Consider the following 20,550-nt stretch of genomic DNA (forward strand, 5'->3'; position numbering starts at 1 on the left):
TGCAGCCGCTACATCTGGACCCATGAGAGACGGCCAACGCCAGCTACAGTAGAACCTCTCTTTGCATAGCGTGTGACGAACACAGCACTTAGGAGATGGATGCTAATGACAAGTTACAGACTGCCGTCTCTATAACGCAGAAGTAACTTCATGTGACAAGAAACCTGCTTTCCACAATCAGGGGTTTCCTGAAGAAACAGTTTCTTGGTCATGCATGCTGGGAATCACATCTTTTGGCTTTGCATCTCCATATGCCTGCTCAGCAAAAACTTTGCTCTGCACTCCACACTAGTTACCGTAATGGATAAATAAATAGTTTGTGCATGTAAACAGTCAGCCTCTTTTCAAAAATAGAAAAGATATGCACCATAGCTGCTGTTTCGTTATAGTTTATATGTCTTGTATGTAAAATTGAGGAGAATTCAGACTTCAGTTCAACTTTAACAACCTGACATGGTGAGACAGACCTGTGCCGTAGAAGTGGGTCAGCAACTCTTCTTTCTCCACAAACCTCTGATACAGCCAGTCAGTCAGGGCCTTCGCCTCCACGGGAACCTCTTTTATTGGGTACATCCTGAACAGAGACAGACAGGGAGAGAGAGAGAGATGAAACATAGACCAAAAAAAAAAAGAAAGAATTACCCGAGTCTCACTCGGCACAAACGGTCTGCATTGATCTGTCGTGGATGCTGCTGTCCAAACTCAGGGCGTCAGCCAGGGTCCCTGAGCGGAGCAGACTGATTAAAGCTGGAATCTATTACAGCCGTCGGTGTGTTTACTGAAGCTTCAGCATGTTTCGTGGATATTAAATAGCTGGCAGGCTCATCAGAGAGACACCAGTGCTGAGGAGGTCCTGACAGGAGACGGACAAGTCGTGGAGCTCCACAAAATACTTTGGTGTGTGGGAAAAGAAAAAGGTTTGAAAAATCCCGTATTAAGAAAAATTGATACTCCACTACAAGATTTAATTTGCAAGAAAATATCTTGAAAATATGACATTTTTTGTATTTTTACTTAATTGTTTGTATCCACTACGAGAAATTATATTTCGTAAAAAAAAAAAAAAGTATTTAACAAGAGTGGGGTGATCATTTTGTTTTCTCGGCATCCATGGTGATTAATCAGTGACATGATCGATGAATGAACGGTGTACATAAGGAAACCAGAAACAGCCTCAGACATCACCCTGTCGAAGACAAGATAACCAAAAACACTTGGTGAATAAAGCACGGCGTACTGGAGAAATGTTCTCATCTGATCCCTTCGAGCTCACACCTCGTATTTGTTCATTCTCAAAGTTAGGTATTGTCCAATCAACAGCCCAAACCCCCAAAAATATTCACTTTACTGCTATAGAAGATGAAAGAAACAAGCAAATCCTTATATTTGAGAAGCTGACATCTAATCGTCGACCTCCACTAGCTGTTTATTCCTCAAATGAAACATCTCCAGCAGGCTGAAACACAATGACTGATGCACCGGTTGACATTGTGAAAATAATGAAGGGTCACTTTTACAAGCCAGTGCTGATGAAGTCTGGTCTCCAGCCAGAAGGGGTCCCCAGTAGGCTGCACACAGAGCAGCTCCTGGTCACCTTCAAAACAGAGGTTACAGTCTCCTGCCTCAGACCAGCAGCTCCTCAACATCCCCGCCTGGATAATATCAACCATAACAGATCATCTGTGCCTATGAGGAGAGCTTCTGTAAGAGGGTAGTGACACGTGTTCCAGTATTGATCACTGAAGTGATCAATATATATATATATATATATATATATATGTTAAATATAAAGTGTTAAATATACGTGTTAAATATAAAGATAAAAACGGACTAACATCCACCTATTTAAAGTTCTACCAACGCTGACTTTTTGAGGATAAGTGAGTGGATCTGGCTTCCCAAAACTGGAGCTACGCTGCTGTGGCCACCTGACAGGCTGATTACAGGTGAAAGCAAGACGTTCCACAACGTTTCTCCCACTGAGTCTGTGGATATCGGGTGTCTTTCATGCCATAGGAACCAACCACTAGCACTGATGGATCCTTAAAGCACCAGAAAGGAGAAACCGCATTCAGAAAGAGGCTGAGAACAATAGACCCCAATAATGCCCCTTAAAAGTAACACTGATACGATAATATGTGGACACAAAGTAGCAAGTAAAACAAAGTATGAACCAAGCAAGCCACCACTAGAACAATAAAAGCATTGTTTTCCTGTTTGCCGATTGGTGGTAATTTGTTGTTTTCGGCTGCACATGTAGTTCCCATTATTAAGAGTATAAATTAAGAGTGAAAATTACAATTGTTTCTTCCCAGCAGTGATTGGAGAAGGTGTTGTTGTCATTAAATACAAGTCACTAAATGAATGAATTCCTAAATGTAACACATGCGAGCCTAGAGAGCGTTTCACACCAGCTCCAGCTGAGGAAGCCTGCCAAAGTCCTGTAAATGTAAACCGATCGCTCCGTGATGCCGTCAGAGGAGTACAGGAGCCGGCGTGGGACAATTATCAGGAGGTTTGATCAGTGAGGGATTTGGGTCGTAGGTGGCCGCCACAGAGCTTTCCTACAGCTGTTCATGATCTTTTGGCGTCGAGTTGAGGTCAACTGCTGCCGATTCAGTTCTCAATCTCCCCGACGCTCTACATTCAGGTGGCTACCAATAGCGCACGTCTCGCTCCAGTCGTGTGGGTTATTTCTGATTAGGGCGACAAGTAACTGTAATCAAATCCTCACATTTGAGAAGCTGCAGTGAGCACAAGCCTGGCAGTAGTGGTGGTGGTGGCGGTGGTGGGATCTGGTGATGTGTTGGCGCGGGGCCGTGGCAGCACTCTCATTTCCACCCTGACCCACTTGGCAGCGGCCGGCTTGTTGACCGGACACCGTGGCAGACACGCAGACGGCTGCAGCGTCTTCTGTAAATAACCATTAATCGGACTCTCGCCACGTGTGTGCTGGGACTGGTCGATACGGACCAAAGATCACCGTGTTTTTAGGCTGAAAGTCAAAGTCACGTGTGAGATGTCAGCGGCACTTTTTAATTAAAACACAAATCATAACACATGACAATAGTTTGTCTGAAACGTAGCTTTCACTTTGAGGACTGCTTTGATTCAATACATTTAACAATATAATGCAGCCAGTTTCAGAGTTAAAGACCAGACCTTGATGAACATGAGGTAACGCAGGGTTTTTCATTCATATACAAACTGAAACCTAAACTGTACATTTACTACCGCTGCACTGAGAGAGGAGGAGAGATACAAACGGGTTATGAAACGCAACATCAAACTTTATTGATATAAACTGTATCGTCTCATCCGATATCTCGTTTGAATACATATATCGATATACCATCAAAGTCGCTCCACCGTCCAGCCCCAGTGAGAACCTGCGCTACATTTTCTGGAACATATATAGAGTTTGACAGATGACGACTATTAAAATATAGTTCCACGGACAAGTGATAACATTTCTGAAATTCAGGTTATGAAGGGGGCAAATCAGACACTTTTGATCCTCCAGACTTACTGCCTTGTTTGAACCATTTAGCTTCTGTAAAGCTCTTATTCTTAAGATATTATGTCCCATCCTAACTGGCCTGGGAAGCTAATTTAATTAGCTGGAAGAGTCTGGTCATTGTTTGGGGACTCTATGCGTCCCTAAATCTCTCTTGCTGTGAGATCTTGAGAAACAAAGAGGTGCCCTGGGAGGCCTGCTCTCGGGCAGAATGTGGCAAAAGGTGAATATTGAAGTTAACAGCCGGTGTTGCTCGGGGAGAAACGAGCCTCCTATCCCGCTCCGTCTCTTTCTAGTTAAGATAACAGTCCTCATCTATGTGCAATGAAGCTCCAAATCCCAAACTGCTGCCTTTGAGTTCTTTCTCTCAATCCTCCTGGGGCAACAGGGTCAGTTTTACCAGCTAAAGCAATGATTAAGCAAAGAATAAACAAAGTATGATAAAGAATACATAACGGTTTTATTGGATTTGTGCTACACTGGATCAATTATGATGGTGCTTTCCTTGTATAATTGTACTTTTGAGGTCTTTTGAGCGCTCTTATGGGCTCTTGCTTGCAGAAAGCCGAACCTTCATCTGCAATTGGAGAAAAGTTATAAGACGGTGGGAGCCCACTTGTTCATTGCTCCATTTAGTCCTTAATCTGCTTCTTCTCTGGCTCAAAGCTGTCCATGTTCCAGGAGATAGTTTGGACATGACTTCACAGACAGATGTAAAAAAAGAAAAAAGAAAAAGAGAAGCTTTTAATGAGCTGTCGCAGCATTTGTGGTGACTGGTAAACATTTTCATTATGGTTAGAAACAACCGACAGCAGCCTCCGCTCACACAAAGATGTTACATGTGCACTAGTGTTCGGTTGTCATCAGGTGTTTTGGAGTAACAACAACAGAAACACTTTATTTAAAATAATATATAATCCACTGATGCCTCTGTGATGTCACATCAGTGGCTAAAACGGAAGTTTACTTTAAGAGAGTGAAACAAGCGGATGTAGCCGGACGGCTGATCATAAAGTAAACAACTGAATGGGAAATGGTGTAGTGTGAAAGCAGACCGCCCACGAGATATTAAATTCAACAGCTTAACTGCAACTAAACCCCATTTTACTAAGAAAGTGATCTCCTGATCTGTAGCACCCTCTCACCTGGTCCCTGTGACCGCGTGGAGGGTGTGAAGGTTAACAACGGCTTAGCACGAGAGCATCGACCTCTTATCAGTGCAGAGGTCAGACCGAGGCGGCCATAAAACCACCGTCAGAGACGTGGACGACATGACCTGTGCTGACTTTATCGCCACACAGATGTCAGCGCACCCTGATCTTTATGAGCGAGCATGTTTGAAGTCGGTTTCAGAGTAAAGAAGTAGGACACAAACTGTATCGTCTACACATTCATTTTCTCTCTTTGGGAGAATCAGAACAAATCCTTTAAAAACACCAATGTTACACAAAAACACAACTAACCGACCTAAGAGTTTCTTGATGGAAAAGATGCATTTGCTATTCTCATAACCTGCATATGCAGAAGTTTGATTGAAAAAAAAAAAAAAAGTTAAAAAAGTAAAGAAAAGTAGGAAATGTCGCATCAGATTTACATCTAGTAACGATTAACCTGCAACCTTTTTACAAAGATCTGCCTCCGATATCTTAAAGCGGTAACTCGTGCCGCGTCTCGGAGAGAAAGGCAGGTGTGCAGCTAGAAAGCATCCGTGTGATGACCAGGCACACTCAAGACACAATAAATCACCTTTTAGATATTTTCAAACAGCAGCTTTGAGAAACGCACAGAGCAGGACAAAAGAAAGAGAAAGAGAGGGGAGATGGTGCCTTTAAAAGAAAAGCATTTCAACATATTTAACACCCACTACTGCCCTCGCTCTGCCTCTATACACCCACCTAGCTCTCCCATCTGCCATTCACAGAGGGCTTATGATGCCGCGATCTGGAAGGCTGAGATTATGTGGAGGGAGGGCAGGAGACACGGCGAGAGAGGGAGGGCGGGGCTGAGGTGTGGAGGCAGCGAGAGGAGGAGGGAGGTGGAAGTATTTTTTTTAAAAACACGTGGATTCATCTAAAATATTGCTCAAATTCTCAGTGGCCCGTTTGAAGTCGAGGTGCAGCAGTGATGTATGCAGCCCAGTAAAGGATAGCTAGTCAGTATTAAAAACAACAAAAAGACCAAAAGACCAAGCATCTAACAAAGATTAAACTAGCCAACCATTTTCATGATAATGCAAATCTGGTGAAACGGTCTTCTTCTGCATGCAGAACAACAAAAGAAGAAGACAAATAAAAAAAAAAGGAGACGCCTCACTAAATGGATGAAGTCACCGATTTGCAGAGCTGAACATCCAATCAGGGAGCTGTAATACACACAGTATGCCAGCTGCAGATTCAACACGCTGAATCATCAATAAGAGCCGGCAGCTGACACTCTGCTCGTCGTCGCTGCCCTGAAGCTGCATGTGAGGTTTCTCTTTTCGGAATGTTTTGTGACAACACGATGACTTCAGAGGTTATCGTAATAGAAACAACAATAGAAGGGGATGAGGAGGCGTGACACACTCAAACACACAGTGAGACAGGGAATCCTCGTTTTCGTTTTTCACACTTTGCACACTTGTAACAGGAACAGCTGGGCCTTCAGCTTGGTCGGGTGCCTCCCTGTCCGTCCCCCCCGCCCCGCAGAGCTGCTGAGCGAGCGAGGGAAGCTGATTGTGTCAATGGCTGATTAAAAAGTGGGTGGGACCAGTGCATCCTCTGCTCTTCTAATTAGACTTAATGAGTGCTTAGCTTTAGCCCACGCGGGAGGAGACGCCTCAAGAGAGGAGCCAGGAAACCAGAGATCATAAATCTTTAATCTTTAACTTTGCCCTTTTACACCCTGCACACAGAGGTGAACACACACACAAGCTTTAGACAGGAGGCTGGTCAAGATGACTGCTGCTTGAGTTCAGTCACATCACTTATGATCTAGCCTGTCAAGACAATGCACAGAGGGCCACGTTTATCCTGAGCAGAGCCTACAGAAAATCGAATCCTGGCCCACCTCCATCGTATCCTCGAGTGGTGTGGATTAGCAACAGAGGGGAACCTGGAGGACATGGCAGGACAATGTGGAGGGGCAAAGGCATTCGCTGTATTAGAGAAGTGATATTCTTGGCAACAGAATATCAGGATGGGCTGTGTGTTTACTTTGTATTACAACCTGATTTTTTTCTTTTCCCCCCCCTTATTGTTACATTTCAAGCCAACGTGTACTTTAAAACACTGCAATATCACCAACTACTTTCTCCTATGCGTGCTTTGCCTCAAACACAATAATCAGTCACATTCAGTGCTTAGAAATGTCCCGCGAGTGCAGGAGATAAAACAAGTCGTAGAAAAGCAGCTTCAAGGCGCTACTAGATGTCTGAAACTCCACGGGGAGCCTTTAAAGTCAGGCGTGTTCTGCTGACTCACGAGGTATGCAAGGTGCGTTCGTCTGTAGTGAACTTGTGTTATCAGTGGGCGAATGAACCTAAAGCTCTCCATCAAAACAAGTGAATGCTGCTAATGTCAGTCACACTAAGAGTCTCTGTGTACCAAAGTGTAGCTCTGTTATCGACCTGGGGTGCGACTCTCTGGTCGTATACATTCCTCATATGATGAAATGTACATTTTATTCTTACCTGTAGTGTACATGCGTGATTGTAGGAGGTCTGTAGCCAAAGATCCAGGTCTGGATGTCCATGGGTCTGGCTTTGGGGTAAGCTATGGTCACATCTACGACCCACTGCAGGCCTTTACGTTTATTACCTGCCATGGTAGGAAAACACAAATACGGGAAGTTAGGACACATTCTAAGGACGGCATACTCAAATAATCCACACGGTGAGAGCCTTCTCGTTTAGCCTCAGCCAACGAGGCTCTGAGGGGGAAGGACACACGGCTGGGAGAGATTCAGCGGCCCTTCGATGAACCCTGGTCATCCAGCTTAAGAAGAGTGGCGGGCAGTCACAGCAACAGAATCATTTTCACCTCAAAAGCTAATCCTTTATGTCATGTTATCATACCAATAAATTACCACAAAACAAATCAAATTAAAGCCTAGTGGCAGGGTGAGAAAGAGAAGACGACAGAAGGAAAAGAAAGAAAGAAGACAGAAGGACGAAGGTTGACCAGAGGGAATGTGTGTGTGTATTTATACACACTAAGCAGGGTCACCTGCATGTAAACACAAACATATATGTTGTATTTTCTCTACATTAAACCTCTTGCTTAAGGTTGGCATTACTTCAGTGTGTCAATGTGTGTGACTATTGGGAGTGGAGAGAAAACAAACGAGAGCCGATCCACCAACATAAAGCTGCTGAAAGCCATATTTCTTTACTTTCGGCAGAAGCTACACGTTTCCCCTCGCATCAAGCATGAGAGCTGATCTATTCTAAGCAAATCCCAGATCTGTCTTTGTGCTGAACGCGCAGGTATGAAACACCCTTAACACCCGACTGTGGGCTTTGACGGCAAACAAGTGCATTAACGAAACGCCGGCGTGTTCCGTTAAGCTGAACTAGCTCGTCAAATGTAAAAGGAGTAAACACCAGCGGCCTCAGACGCCACGGACAGATCTAAAGCGAGGTCGATGTGAAGCCGTGCATATTTAACAGCCCGGCTAACGTCACAGGCTGCTGTCACTGAGCAGCGAACGCCTCCCTCTCTGAGCACAACGTCTTTACTAGAGGTAAACAAACCGTGTGACAGAGCGGAGCTACATTCTTACAACTCCTTTGCCAAGTTAACATCACAACCTATCCAAGTCAACAGCAGCAAAACTGTCAGTTATAGAGTGAGACTATGAGAGAATATAACGGTCTATCGTAATGACTTTGCCATGTTTATACTGTGATAGCCACGCCTTTCATAACTCTGAGTGCATTCAGCGTTTTGTTGCAAATCGATGAGCAAGACTTTATAAGGCTTTGTGATCATATTGGATGTTTACACGCGTTTCCTAATTGATCTTCCAGAAAATCTATTATATCACAGATTCACAATACAATGCTAACCAAGCTAGCGGCCTGAGGCTGATGTGTTCCTAATACAACATCAGAAGTAATTGTTTATTACCGTTAGCTACTTGTTATGTATTTTTACCAGCAGCAACAGCAAGGTGGTCTCTACTACTTCTTATACTGATCACCAGCATGCAAAGTGAGGGTATGAATGACACAAGTCCTTTGAATGAATGCACACCTTGGTTCACTTAGTATTATACTGGTTACAACAACAACAACAACCAGCTAGAAGTCATGTATATCACTGTTACTGTGACTCGATAGCCATTCCCTCCAATACCAAGGATACCTACCACCTATCCCTGCATGGTTAATTGGATCTAGAGGTCTGTCCAAGTGTGTTGAAAGGCAGCCATCGTCTCCTGTGAGCCAACGAACGGGGCCCCGAGCCAAGGTATCGCTGGTGCCCCGTGTGCTGTGACAAACAATACTGTAATAACAGCAGCCGCGGTAATTAAAAATGGCATCAGAGAGGCCCTGTCCTTCTGTAAACAGTTAAGAGGAAGGAAACACACGGCAGATATCTGGCTCCCCATCAGGCCACTCCGCGGGCCAATTACAACACTTGAAACCCACACATGTCCCCTCCCACTGACTAAACGTGGACAGAAACGGCCTCCGATTGGTTGGCGCCATCAAAACACATTTACCTTTGGGTCACACGGAGCTCCGTTCCCACCCTAAATGACTCACAGCGACGGACTTTGCAAACCTGCCAGCTGCAAACACAGTTTTATAAACACATGAAACCTCATCGGTCTGAGCTGCACACGGAGACTTTCTGCAGGCTTCACTGGTGACTAGTGACCCGTGTGCCTCGTATCTGCACCGAGCGCTGAATGTAGCCCAGTTGACATTGCGCGGCTGATGCACAGCGACACACACATTTACATCAAATCCTATTTCCTCCAAGTGGCCCATTTGTCTCTTGAGTGAGTCAGCAAGCTCTGGGCACCTCCGCAGAGCATCAGAGGCAGACAGAGCCGTGTCTTTCATCAGCCAGGCACACACACACACACACACACACACACACACACACACACACACACACACACACACACACACACACACACACACACACACACACACACACACACACACACACACACACACACACACACACACACACACACAGTATAGTGCCCTAGGTTTTAATGCCATTAGCTAGATTCAAGTAGAAGGACGAGCTCTACTGCAGCAACCAGCTTCATCTCCTCCTGAGCGGCTGGAAGAGACCAAAGGACACGAGGAGAGAAAGGAAGAACTGGGGTATGAACTGGAACTACACCAAAGCAGGGAAATATATATTGTGACACCACTAAAACGCTAAAAATGTTTTTAAAATCCCCTTCGTGCCCGAGGTTATAAACAAAACATCTGCTGTCGTTAGTGACTTTGTACCGTCTTCGTGCTAAATTTGCAGAAAAGCCAATACAAAAACTTGCACACACACAGCATAAACTTTAGCCCATAAATAAAGCAGTTCTCGTCTTTATCTCCGTTTTTACGACAGCTGATTAAGAAACACTCCTTTGGTTTGACAGTCCGTCCAGCAGAGGGATGAACAGACAGCCTCTTGCCGTTAGTGCTGAGGCCGTCGGACACAGAGCTGCGTTAGCAGACTTGTGGAAGGCTAAAGTCCCTGAGCCACGTTCTCAATAGTGCCGGCCCAAAGTCTCTCCAAATCACTATTAACACAGCACATCCTTGAAATGGATTTTGAACCAAAGCCAGCAGAGACCGCTGGGTGGACTCATTGCATCTGTGTGTTTACGGCCGTTTGAACGCGGTGCTGTTTGCTGGGGACGGTTCCAAGAAGTGGGTTTACCGTGCCATCTGGATCCTGTTGCTGAGTTAAACCATGAGCATTATTGGTGGAAAAATATTGTTCCTGCCAAGGTAGTAAGTGAAGACCTTTCAGTTAAAAAAAAGTGTAAAAAAACATCAAAAATAATTGTAGAGTTATCTTCCTGCTCACTGGCTGTAATTGGGGCTGGTGTCTAGACGGAGAAATGACTCTCCTGCAAAATAACCAGCGGGGTTTCAGGGACTTTGATGCAATTCCTCGCACCTCTCTGCATCTCACCCGTTACTTCCCCTATGATTTAAAACAGGACTCCCAGAGAACAGAGGCAATGATTTAATGCTTCATGTTTGAAACATGCTCCGTCCGTGGCCTTCAAGCCAACATATGATCACATTCTGCCATGAGCTACAGTTCACAGACTGTAGTAAAGGAAGACAAAATATATCATTTATCCAGAACATTCAATCAATGTGGAAAAAAAAAATCCCGCAACTTCAAAGAACACCTCCAAGTTCAATCCAAAGCTCACTTGTGTTTAGTGAATCAAGTGTCTTAACACAAAATACTCATAATCCATTTAACAGTTCAGATCCACGGCCTTCAAAAACAACAATAAATCAGTCCGTTTTTTGCAGAATCATGACAATTTGAAAATGAAAAATCACCTCAAAGCAAAGAGAGCTAGCGTGCAGTGTTGTCTCATTTTAAGATGCGATGAGAGGCTGAGATGAACACGAGACTGAAACATTACTGAAGGTTCATTTTGAGGGAAGAGGGGCACCCTGGTGGCCTCGGGCTTCAAGGAACAACGCAATCAAAATCATGTACAGCTGAGGAAGTGTTGCATGTAATTCGCCACCTGTATCTACTTCTTACTCTCCAATCAAGACATAAAAGGGCCGAGAAACATACTAAAAAACATGTTACGGTCGTAAAACCCAGCCCAAATAACAAACTTCATAGATCCAAATAGATCCCACAAATATTCCAGTAAAAAAAACAAAATCTGATCAGAAAAGGTTGAATGTGGGCTAGTTACCCGTCTGGTTAGGGGTCCCAGTTTCGTTGCCCACGCTGCCGTTCTCCTGCTGGGCGGACAGGGTTTTTAGGATAACTTGCGTGGCCCCGAGACGAGGCAACGTGACGTGGGTCAAGTGGGGGAGAGAATGCTTCTTGGCGAACAGCTGGCTGGTTTCCCGCCGCTTGCGCAGGAAGCCGCCCTCCGGGAACAGCACTATCCACTTCCTGTCGCGGCTGTGGTAGTATTTCTCTAGGTGATCTTTCAGGTAAATCAGCTGCTTGTCTCGGTAAGCTTTACCCTGTGGGAACAACAGAAAGACGTTGAGAAAATGCACAATACAAGCAATTATAGTTTGAAAAAAAAGGGGCTGGACTCTGCATGTGTCATGTGAGCACACATGCAGCCACATGTGAGCATACACAGTGAGCGTTCTTTTCAATATATGCATTCCCAAAAATCCTAAATAGCACATTAATTAAGGAATACTACACCAACATGAATTATTATGGGTTATGGATAGCAGCGCTTGTTGTGTGTGTAGTTTCATTTCAAATAAAAAGGAAATTCCTTGAGGTTGTTTCTCATGAGCACTGTTTCTATGCACAAACACGGGTGTGTTTAACTGAACACAGCAGGGATTTTTGAACCATCTATTCATCATATGTGTAAATAAATATGCACTCACACTTAGTATTACCTTACTGTACCAGTTTTACTTGACTCCAGTGAGGATTCTGTCTAACTAGGTGGCTGAAATGTAACCAGAAAAATGTCAACAGCTGCTATATTCAGAATATAAACATGGAATCAGCTTTCTACATCCTTTAATTAAATAAAAAACTACATGAATCACTAATTTGAGGAATGCGTCTAATTTGAAGTAGAATAAGTCCATTAACAGACGTGTGCAACAAGTACGTGTGCTCGGGCCATCAAAGCCTGCTGTGTTGTGCTCGTGCATAGTGATGCTACAGCCCGAGTGGACAGCAGATGCTTGGGAGGCGGGGCCAGATGCTGGGTGGACGTGAAGTATTGTGGGGGAAGGATGTCAAGAATGCACACACAAGGATGCCAGAGGGGATCACAGAGGGGGGAGATGGCAGAAGTGGCCCGGCCCGCTAACGGCCTTCCACTCCGGCCCGCCCGTCCGTCTGTCTGTCTGTCTGTCCGTGAGCGGGCTCGGGGTGCTTCACCCTCGGCACAGAGCCAGATGTCAAATTCCACGGCAAAGCATTTCCATGACCTAAAAAAACCCAGTAATTCCCCCTTTCCATGGCTGTGGTGTTTTTGCAGCTCAAAACGTGTGAGAGGGGTGTGCGGGCACACACACAACATTAGCAGTGCTGTTATTTAAATCTATGTTTTAAATCTTTGCCCTTTAGGAGCTGATGCCAACAAGTCCTGTTTAGCCCCACAGAAAGGTAACATCTAAGTACATCAAATGTACACAAACTGATGTATTCCTACATACAGAAAGTAGGGCTGAGCAATATCAGAATTTATTCTCCAAATTCAATGTGTGTTTTTTGCATGATAAGTTAAATGTCATCATTGTGACATTCCTGTGACTCCAGATGTCTCGTAGTGACACAGCTGCATTTAACTTTAGATGAGGGACAAGCTGACAAAAAAACTGCACACTAACGAGATATATTATCTGTGTGCAGATTCAACTTCATTTAGTCCTTCTCGACTGGCTGGGTATGCTAATGCTACCTAGCCAGCTAATGCTAACTAGCCAGCTGTCTGCAGATATCGGATGAATGCACAAACAGCAGTTCTAAAACTGATTATTAGAAGTGGATGACCATGTATATTAGTTGAAGGACATGATACTGACAGGCCATGGCTGAATGGTATTTTTTGAATATGCATAACAATGTCCGCCTTGCAGGCCGTTTATTATTTTTGAGTAACTCTTTTGTGCATTAAGTCCTCCAAAATGTTATGTTAAAATCGTGTTACAGTTTCCTGGATTTTGCAGGAATCAAAATCTATTAAAATTGTTAATGAACCCCACGCATGGTCCTACGCAGGGAATCCCTGTTCCCTGTGTGGGATAAACCTCCCAAACCTGCACGATATTCAAGGAACACCCCTGACCAATAGGAGCCCTGTCGGCTACACGTGTCGGCCTGTCAAAGCAGGCTGCTCTGTTCCACATGCCTCCACAACAAAAGGGCAGCACCCCCCCCCCCCCCCACACTACTGTCCACTGCTGTTATCCTTCTCAGAGGACGCCCGAATCCCACCAACATATCTGCTGTCCAGCTGGGACAAGCAGATGGGTAGTGACTCCGCTTTGCAGCGTGCAGTAAAAACAGGCCTGCAGTAGCCGGGAGGTTGAAATAACGATGGCCTAAAAGGTCTACGTTGTTATCCTGAAACCTTCAGGGGAAACAAGGTGTTGACATGTGAGGGGAAAATAGTCTTTCTTGTACCAGCGACAATTGACAATGTAGCCTTGAGGCTAATTTACAGACTAAAATAAACCCTGCCTCACAGCTGGATGTTAGTATGTTTAGTGTTAATGTGATGCAGAACATGTTATGGTCAAATAACAGGCGTGACAATAAAACACTGCAACATTTCTCACAGTGTTAAAAGTACCAGTTGTGGGTCTCTTACCTGTCTGATGAAGAAGTCCCCATGGATCTGGGACACTAGGCCAAAGTTGGTGTATTTGAACACATGGTCCATCAACCACATCATTTTTTGTACCACCTAAAAAAAAAAAAAAAAGGGGGAGAAATAAAATGAAAATCCCCAAAATTCACCTGTAATCAAAAGCAGAGGACTTTGGCTTTGGTTCCAGCGTCCACAGCTGATACGGGCCCTCTGAGCACTTCCACCCTCATGACCTGCGACCACGCAGCTTTGGCTTACTGTACTTTCAGTGCTAAGAGGATAAACTGGGCCAGGGATGCAGTTGTTGAGGCGGATCATGTCATCATGTTTGTGCAGCGTAGCTAGGCAGAACCAGTGCTGTGCCAACCTCAGCCAAAAAAAAAAAAAAAAACACCGCCGTCCCAGAATTCACAGCCAATCTCCAGCAGGATTTGAATGGCAGGACAGCGAGCTGCGCGATGTGAATATGGTGCGAAGAGTGAGCCGATAACGTGACTTTTCAAACTCACGTCTGCTGCTGAAGGTACGTTTGAGGAAAAGAAGCTACGTCTGTGTGTTATTGTGCAGTGGCTACACATCAACTTTGGCAATTAAGCAGCTGAGCCCCTAACAATGTCTAATTATAACTGAGGAAAAGGCTAATCAGTCAACACAGCTATAAAGCGACAGACAACAGTATGGAGTTGTACATCTTGTTGTGAGCTGCCATTCCTGCCTGAAGAAGAGCTGCTGTAGTTTTGTCCCAGTCAGACTTCCTGTTCAAATGAATGCAGATACGTTTCAATATCAACACTTTTCTCTCCGTTTATGTCTTACGACCAAACAAGGAAATTGTTTCCCCCCCAAAAGAACTTCTCAGCTCAAATTCTCTCTGTAATAGCTAACTTTGTGTGTTAATACATTTGATTACGCAACACAGATGTTATGTTTAAATGTATTTGTTTACCATTCCAGACAACCCCACATGAACTTTTAAGTGTACAAAGTATCCCATTAAAGGGTGTGTGTGTGTGTGTGTGTGTGTGTGTGTGTGTGTGTGTGTGTGTGTGTGTGCGTGCGCTGATGTTTGGACACGTTTCACTTCCTTGCCATGTTGAAAATGATCAGTGTGAAAGAATGCAAAGCAGCCAACCCTCAAACCTTTGCACTCTTGCTGCCGGCTGCCCGAGAGGCTCTGCTGTGTGCTCCAACTCGGAGTTCGTAATTTGAATGCAACAAACCGCAGCACTGGATTGCGAGGCCGTCCGGCTCGACTGTTTTGACTTGAAAAACGCATCGTCCCGTCACTCCGGCTCTCAGCGGTTCTACTAAAACTAGTCATAAACAACCATCCTCTGGCTAAACAAACTGATAACTGAGGCCTGTGTTAACAACCATCCTTAAAACAAACATAATTAGCTTCAGCTCACACCTGAGCCACACTACCTGTGTGTGTGCAGTGTGGCTCAGGTGAGGCTGGCCGTCCGCTGCTTCTCTTCTAGAAAACCGAGGTCTTGTCCATCTTGTACGTGTGACGTGCACGGTTGACAAAAACTAGACAGTGAAAATGATCTTTTACTGTATGTTGACATCATACTAGCAACATTGCCACAGTTCAGATGTCTACATCTGTAGAGAAAAAGGACATTTTTATTTTTAACTCAACACTTCCCGTTTCCTTTAAAAAAATAAAAGCCCTCCAGCATCTTTCTGTGCCTTTATGTAGAGGCAGCAGTCACAACGCTTCTCAGGCCGGCAGTGTGGACTCAACGTTAAGAGTGTTTTTAGAGCAATGTGTGCAATTCTTCAGGAACTCCCTGTTTGCAGTGACAAAGACGCACAAACACGCCCAGGCAGCAGCCTGTTCAGCACAATACAGATGATGCCGAACACCCTGCAGGTTTAAAACATCTGCATGGCTGGTATTTACTCCGACGTGACCCTGTTCAATCTTGAGGTACTATTTCTGGATTTCCTAAAAAGGGATAGAATGAGGTAACGCGTCTCTCTCTCTGGTCTTACCATGCCCTTGTCTTGCAGGCACATCATGAGGGTGCACACGTCTCCTGTGGATTGGTGGTTGACGATGACCATGGCTTCGTCTTCAGAGATGGGCCGTACGTCGTCACCCCACTCCGTTACTTCAAGGAAAAAGAAATAAGACACTTACGGTTAAACAAGGTGGTACATTATATATTTTTGAAATCACTGATCCAGATCCAAATTAAAAACTCTTTCCACCAGATTTCACTGAAAACTGTTGACGAGGTTTTAAAGGTGTTCTGCAAAGTAATTAACATACAACGTAACCACAAACGTGGTGGCAACAAGTTTGCTTTAAACACCTTGGAGAGTCAGCCAGTTGTGGTTCATTGCGTCAAAACAATTAAAATGGACTGAAGTGAGAGATCTCTGGTATACAAACACTGAAATCCAATTTGTATATCAACGGTGAATGTTACACCCTTTAAATCCGACCTACTCTCATGGTCTGTAGTTGTTAAACCCAAGTGTCCCGACACTCCCTCACGACAAACTGTCTGCTGTGTGATCTGCATATCCTCCCGACAAAGATCAGAGAGCAAACATGTATTCCCGTGCTTCCACAAGTAGGTAGTAGATTTGTAGGCATTGTTTTCTGTACTAGATTAGTCGTCATGTGTATTAATCCGTGTTGAAAGGGAATGACAAAATGTTTGCCTTGTGGTTGAGAAAGGAGAAGCGAGTTTCAGGAAACGGCACCACAATCACTCTCACTATTGACCACTCTGAGCAGAGCAGAGGAAACGGTCCAAGAAAAAAAAGGGATGGTGCGTAATTTAATTTCATAGAACCAGACTTTCAAATCCCTCTGATCATCTGAGCAATCATCCGCAGACTGTACAAAACATGTTTCGTGAGGTCACAGTAACCTTTGACCACCAAATTCTAATTAGCTCATCCTTGAGTTCAAGTGGACATTTGTGCCAAATGTAAAGAAATTCCCTCAAGACGTTCCTGAGATATCACGAGAACGGACCGGACAGACATACAACCTAAAAACATCGAAATAAAACATAAAAATGCTTAAATATACTTGGGCGACCATCCAAGTAAAGTCTATTAATGAATATATAAGAATAGCAAAAGATGTAGTAACTTGAGTCATCATATGGTTTATCAAAATGATTCAAAGTGATGCATTTCTACATTGTTTAAAACGTGCGTTTATTGCTCGAAAAGCATTTTTGGCTATTTTAAGGCATTCTGGTAAATTGTATCAGCTGTCATTTCATTATCGCCTTCTAGAGTCACAGATCACATTTTCCCACGTCCTACATAAAATATTAGCATAATCATTTCTACTGAGCACCAGAAGTTGCCCTTGTGTACGCATTTCTTTTGTAGGTGGCATTGATGTATTTTTAGTAACGATCACACTCGACAAAGATAACATCCTCAGTTCAAAACTGAATCATTTGCGTCAACATCGTCGGTGGACTTGTTGATATGGGAGCTCCCTTCCTGAAATAACACTTTTCGTTTGGATAAGCAGCAAGTTAGGTTCTAAACTCTGCCACAACAGGAGATCAGGCTTATTTGCATGTCTACGATCCATAAATAACGCTTCTCTCTTCAGTGAAACCACATACGGCGTCAACGTAAAGCTCGGAACAGAACCACGGCTTTGTTTTCTATCAAAGCGATACAAATAATAGACTGTGAGCTACAGTTCTTTGGTACAGGTAACACTGCCGACAGGTACACAACGGTCTCATCTACCCACAGAACAAAACAGAACAACAACAATGTTGATCATGATTCGAAAAGATGGAGATTTGACTTATTTCCTGTGACGTTACGGTCGGCTTCATTCAAATGTCAAAGCCAAATGGTTTGGATTGATATCATCAAGCGGATTTAGTTCGACACCAAATCAATGATCAGGCAGTTGTTGTTGCTTCACATCAATCAAAGCTTATGATCGTGTGTCCGTGGCATGCAGCACAGGAATCCATTGAAATGACGGTGACACAAGAAATGTGATATAAAAAGGTTCTGTGGTCATGTGACCGGTCGAAGATCTGCCTTTAGATCAACGCCTATACTGGCATTGTAAAAATATACGTTTCTATCAAAACCACACCAAACCTTTTCTAAAATTAACTCGAGTAAAAGCACTAAAACAATGAAAACCAATTCCCTTTTTAGCGGGATGTGCAAGATATAAGAAAACTGATTCCACAGTCTGAGATACAGTCCAACTACACAGATAGAACTAACCACTAACCACATAGAACCATTACCCTGTGAAATTTAGCAAAAATCAACAGCTGCCCAAAAACTGACCCTCCAAAGGAACATTTTCTGTGCGAGCGCTTGCTTTCTGTACCTGGGGGGCCAGAGTAACAAATACTTTTTTGTTCCTGTTGCTCGCTTTAAAAAGCAGACAAGAGGAATAAAGCGAGGGTGCGCTTTAGTGGCTACCTTGTGATTGACAGGTTGTTATCACGGTGAGCTGTCATTAGAGATGGAATTAAAGCAAAGCACATCCCTCCCTAGCTCCTCCCCCTCATCCAAATATGGTCACCAAAACAAAAAAAAGTGACCGCCAAAACGGTAGCTAGTCTATTCTTCCAAAGCACCCGGTTGAAGGTAAATCACTAAAGTCATGAGCTTATTTAAAATGTACATACATCTATAAAGCACTGCTGAAAATATAAGAAGAGCACTGTCACAGGAACCGAGGTACACAACATCCAGTCATCGGCAAAAAGCCAAATGTTAACAACTAATTCTATTAACTCTGAACTGAATCAATGTTAAATCATATTAGAGAGGCTGTGAATCACTGAACACATCAACTCATTAACGTTCAATAAAAACTACTGATGGCGTGGTCTTCAACAGGAGTCTACTATGCGTTAAATCATTGAACCCTTCTGGTTATAACTTTCAGCGATGCTTTGCTGAAAGCAGACAATGACCAGCGTCTCCATCAGCACCTCCAGGAGTGGATCTCCAGCAGCCCTCTGATTTACATCATCATGCCTCAGAGCACACAGGCTCCTCTACTAACCATTCATCTGCGTCGATGGGACACACAGAGGAGCTGCAAACAAAAGGAAGAAATCACAATCGCCCTCCTATAGACCACATGAGCTGCCTTTGCAATTTAAACGCACTTCAACAGCTCTGCATATTAACGGAGAAACCTCAGAGGTGAAAAGCTTCAGCCCAGGCAATCGTTTGCTGGGAATCTCCACAGTTCTGGACGGTTCTGACCGACTCCAGCTCTGTGTGAGGCAAACGTTGCACCAGTGCACCTCTTAAGTTTTTGAACCTGGTCCATGCGATCATGTGACGGTCACAAATAGTTAACGGATAAAAGCACTATTTACACGTGTAGGGATTATTAAAAATAATGCCGATCCACTTGTAAATGCTTTAGAAACAGGTGGTCTTAAAAATCTTCATTTGAGTTGATATTTTGCCAGCAAAATCAAATTGTTTGCTGGATATTCAACCTTTGTTTCCTTATAATTCAATACCCGACTTCTTTCTTCACAGGGCTTGTACAAAGGCCATAAAGTCGTCCATGAATATGAGATATGAGTTTACCGATAGTGTAAATGCCTCCTCGGCATTGTGGAAGTTGGTTTATGGCTTATTGCCGGTGACACCTAGTCTACGGACAAGACACCGACACAAAACCATACAGCTACAAGAAATACGACGTTAAAAAGGACCACGACATTATCCTGCTGTGCAAAACATGGCTCCACATTGTGGTTGAAGATGATGAATATTAGGTTTTTAGTGTCCGTCCCTCAGAATCAAAGAGCGAGTCACAGACAAACAAAGGCTCACACAGAGAAACAGACAGATGTTTTATTTAGCTCCCACCTCTTCTTGACCGTAAAAGCTCACTTTCTTGCTCTTACTATGGCTCTGTCTTTGTACAGAAAAGGCCATTCACGCTCTGTAGGGTCGTCAAAAGCTATCCGGGGAAATAAAGAAAGGCATTACACAAACTGAGTACACAAAGACAGCCGTGTTTCTTCTCCTTTAGGAGCAGCAGTCTTTGTAGTAGTAGTCCAGCGTACCGTATGGTCACAGCCATGAACGTGATGGCTTCATCACTATTGTGAAGAACTTGCTGTAACATACTATGCTGCATGGTACTTTGGCATAAACAATATGCATCTGTGATGAGTTTCTCCTCTTACGTATGAGCCATGTGACTTCTTCTTTTCCACAGCAGCCAAGGTAACAGCAGATAACTGAGGCCGCTGCTAAGAGATGCGACATCTGAAGCGCATCTTCAAGGAATCGTTCCACTCTGAGAAAATCATCACCAGGAAATGATAACCTTCTTAATTACCAAGTTATCCGAGGACTACAATTCCAGTATCGATGCACTCGAGCAAGCAAAGAGGTTTCTTTAAATAAATCGACTGAACTCTGTTTGTCGTGTCAACTATAGCAGGCCTTTTATGTTGATATGAGGTATAAGATCTGCTGTCAGGAGAAACGGCATATCAAGCCACCCGTCAGCTTAA

At 43.9% G+C, this 20,550-nt stretch overlaps 1 protein-coding gene across 2 annotated transcripts in view; it reads right to left on the bottom strand.

Moving 5' to 3' along the window:
* Nucleotides 1-20,550, bottom strand: part of lpgat1 (lysophosphatidylglycerol acyltransferase 1) — a 30,913-nt gene that overhangs the window by 3,140 nt on the left and 7,223 nt on the right. The window contains exons 3-7 of one of the 2 annotated variants that reach the window (XM_076083608.1): nucleotides 16,031-16,149; nucleotides 14,030-14,125; nucleotides 11,420-11,699; nucleotides 7,188-7,314; nucleotides 468-574 (exon numbers count right to left, since the gene is read on the bottom strand). In XM_076083608.1, the coding sequence (XP_075939723.1) occupies nucleotides 468-574; nucleotides 7,188-7,314; nucleotides 11,420-11,699; nucleotides 14,030-14,125; nucleotides 16,031-16,149 (729 nt within the window). Of the gene's footprint in view, nucleotides 1-467; nucleotides 575-3,269; nucleotides 4,217-7,187; nucleotides 7,315-11,419; nucleotides 11,700-14,029; nucleotides 14,126-16,030; nucleotides 16,150-20,550 lie in introns of those variants that run through there. The other variant, XM_076083609.1, reaches the window with a different exon arrangement.

The sequence above is a fragment of the Anarhichas minor genome, unplaced genomic scaffold, assembly GCF_050575085.1.
Source record: "Anarhichas minor isolate MPS153535 unplaced genomic scaffold, ASM5057508v1 ptg000136l, whole genome shotgun sequence".
Lineage (NCBI taxonomy): Eukaryota > Metazoa > Chordata > Actinopteri > Perciformes > Anarhichadidae > Anarhichas > Anarhichas minor.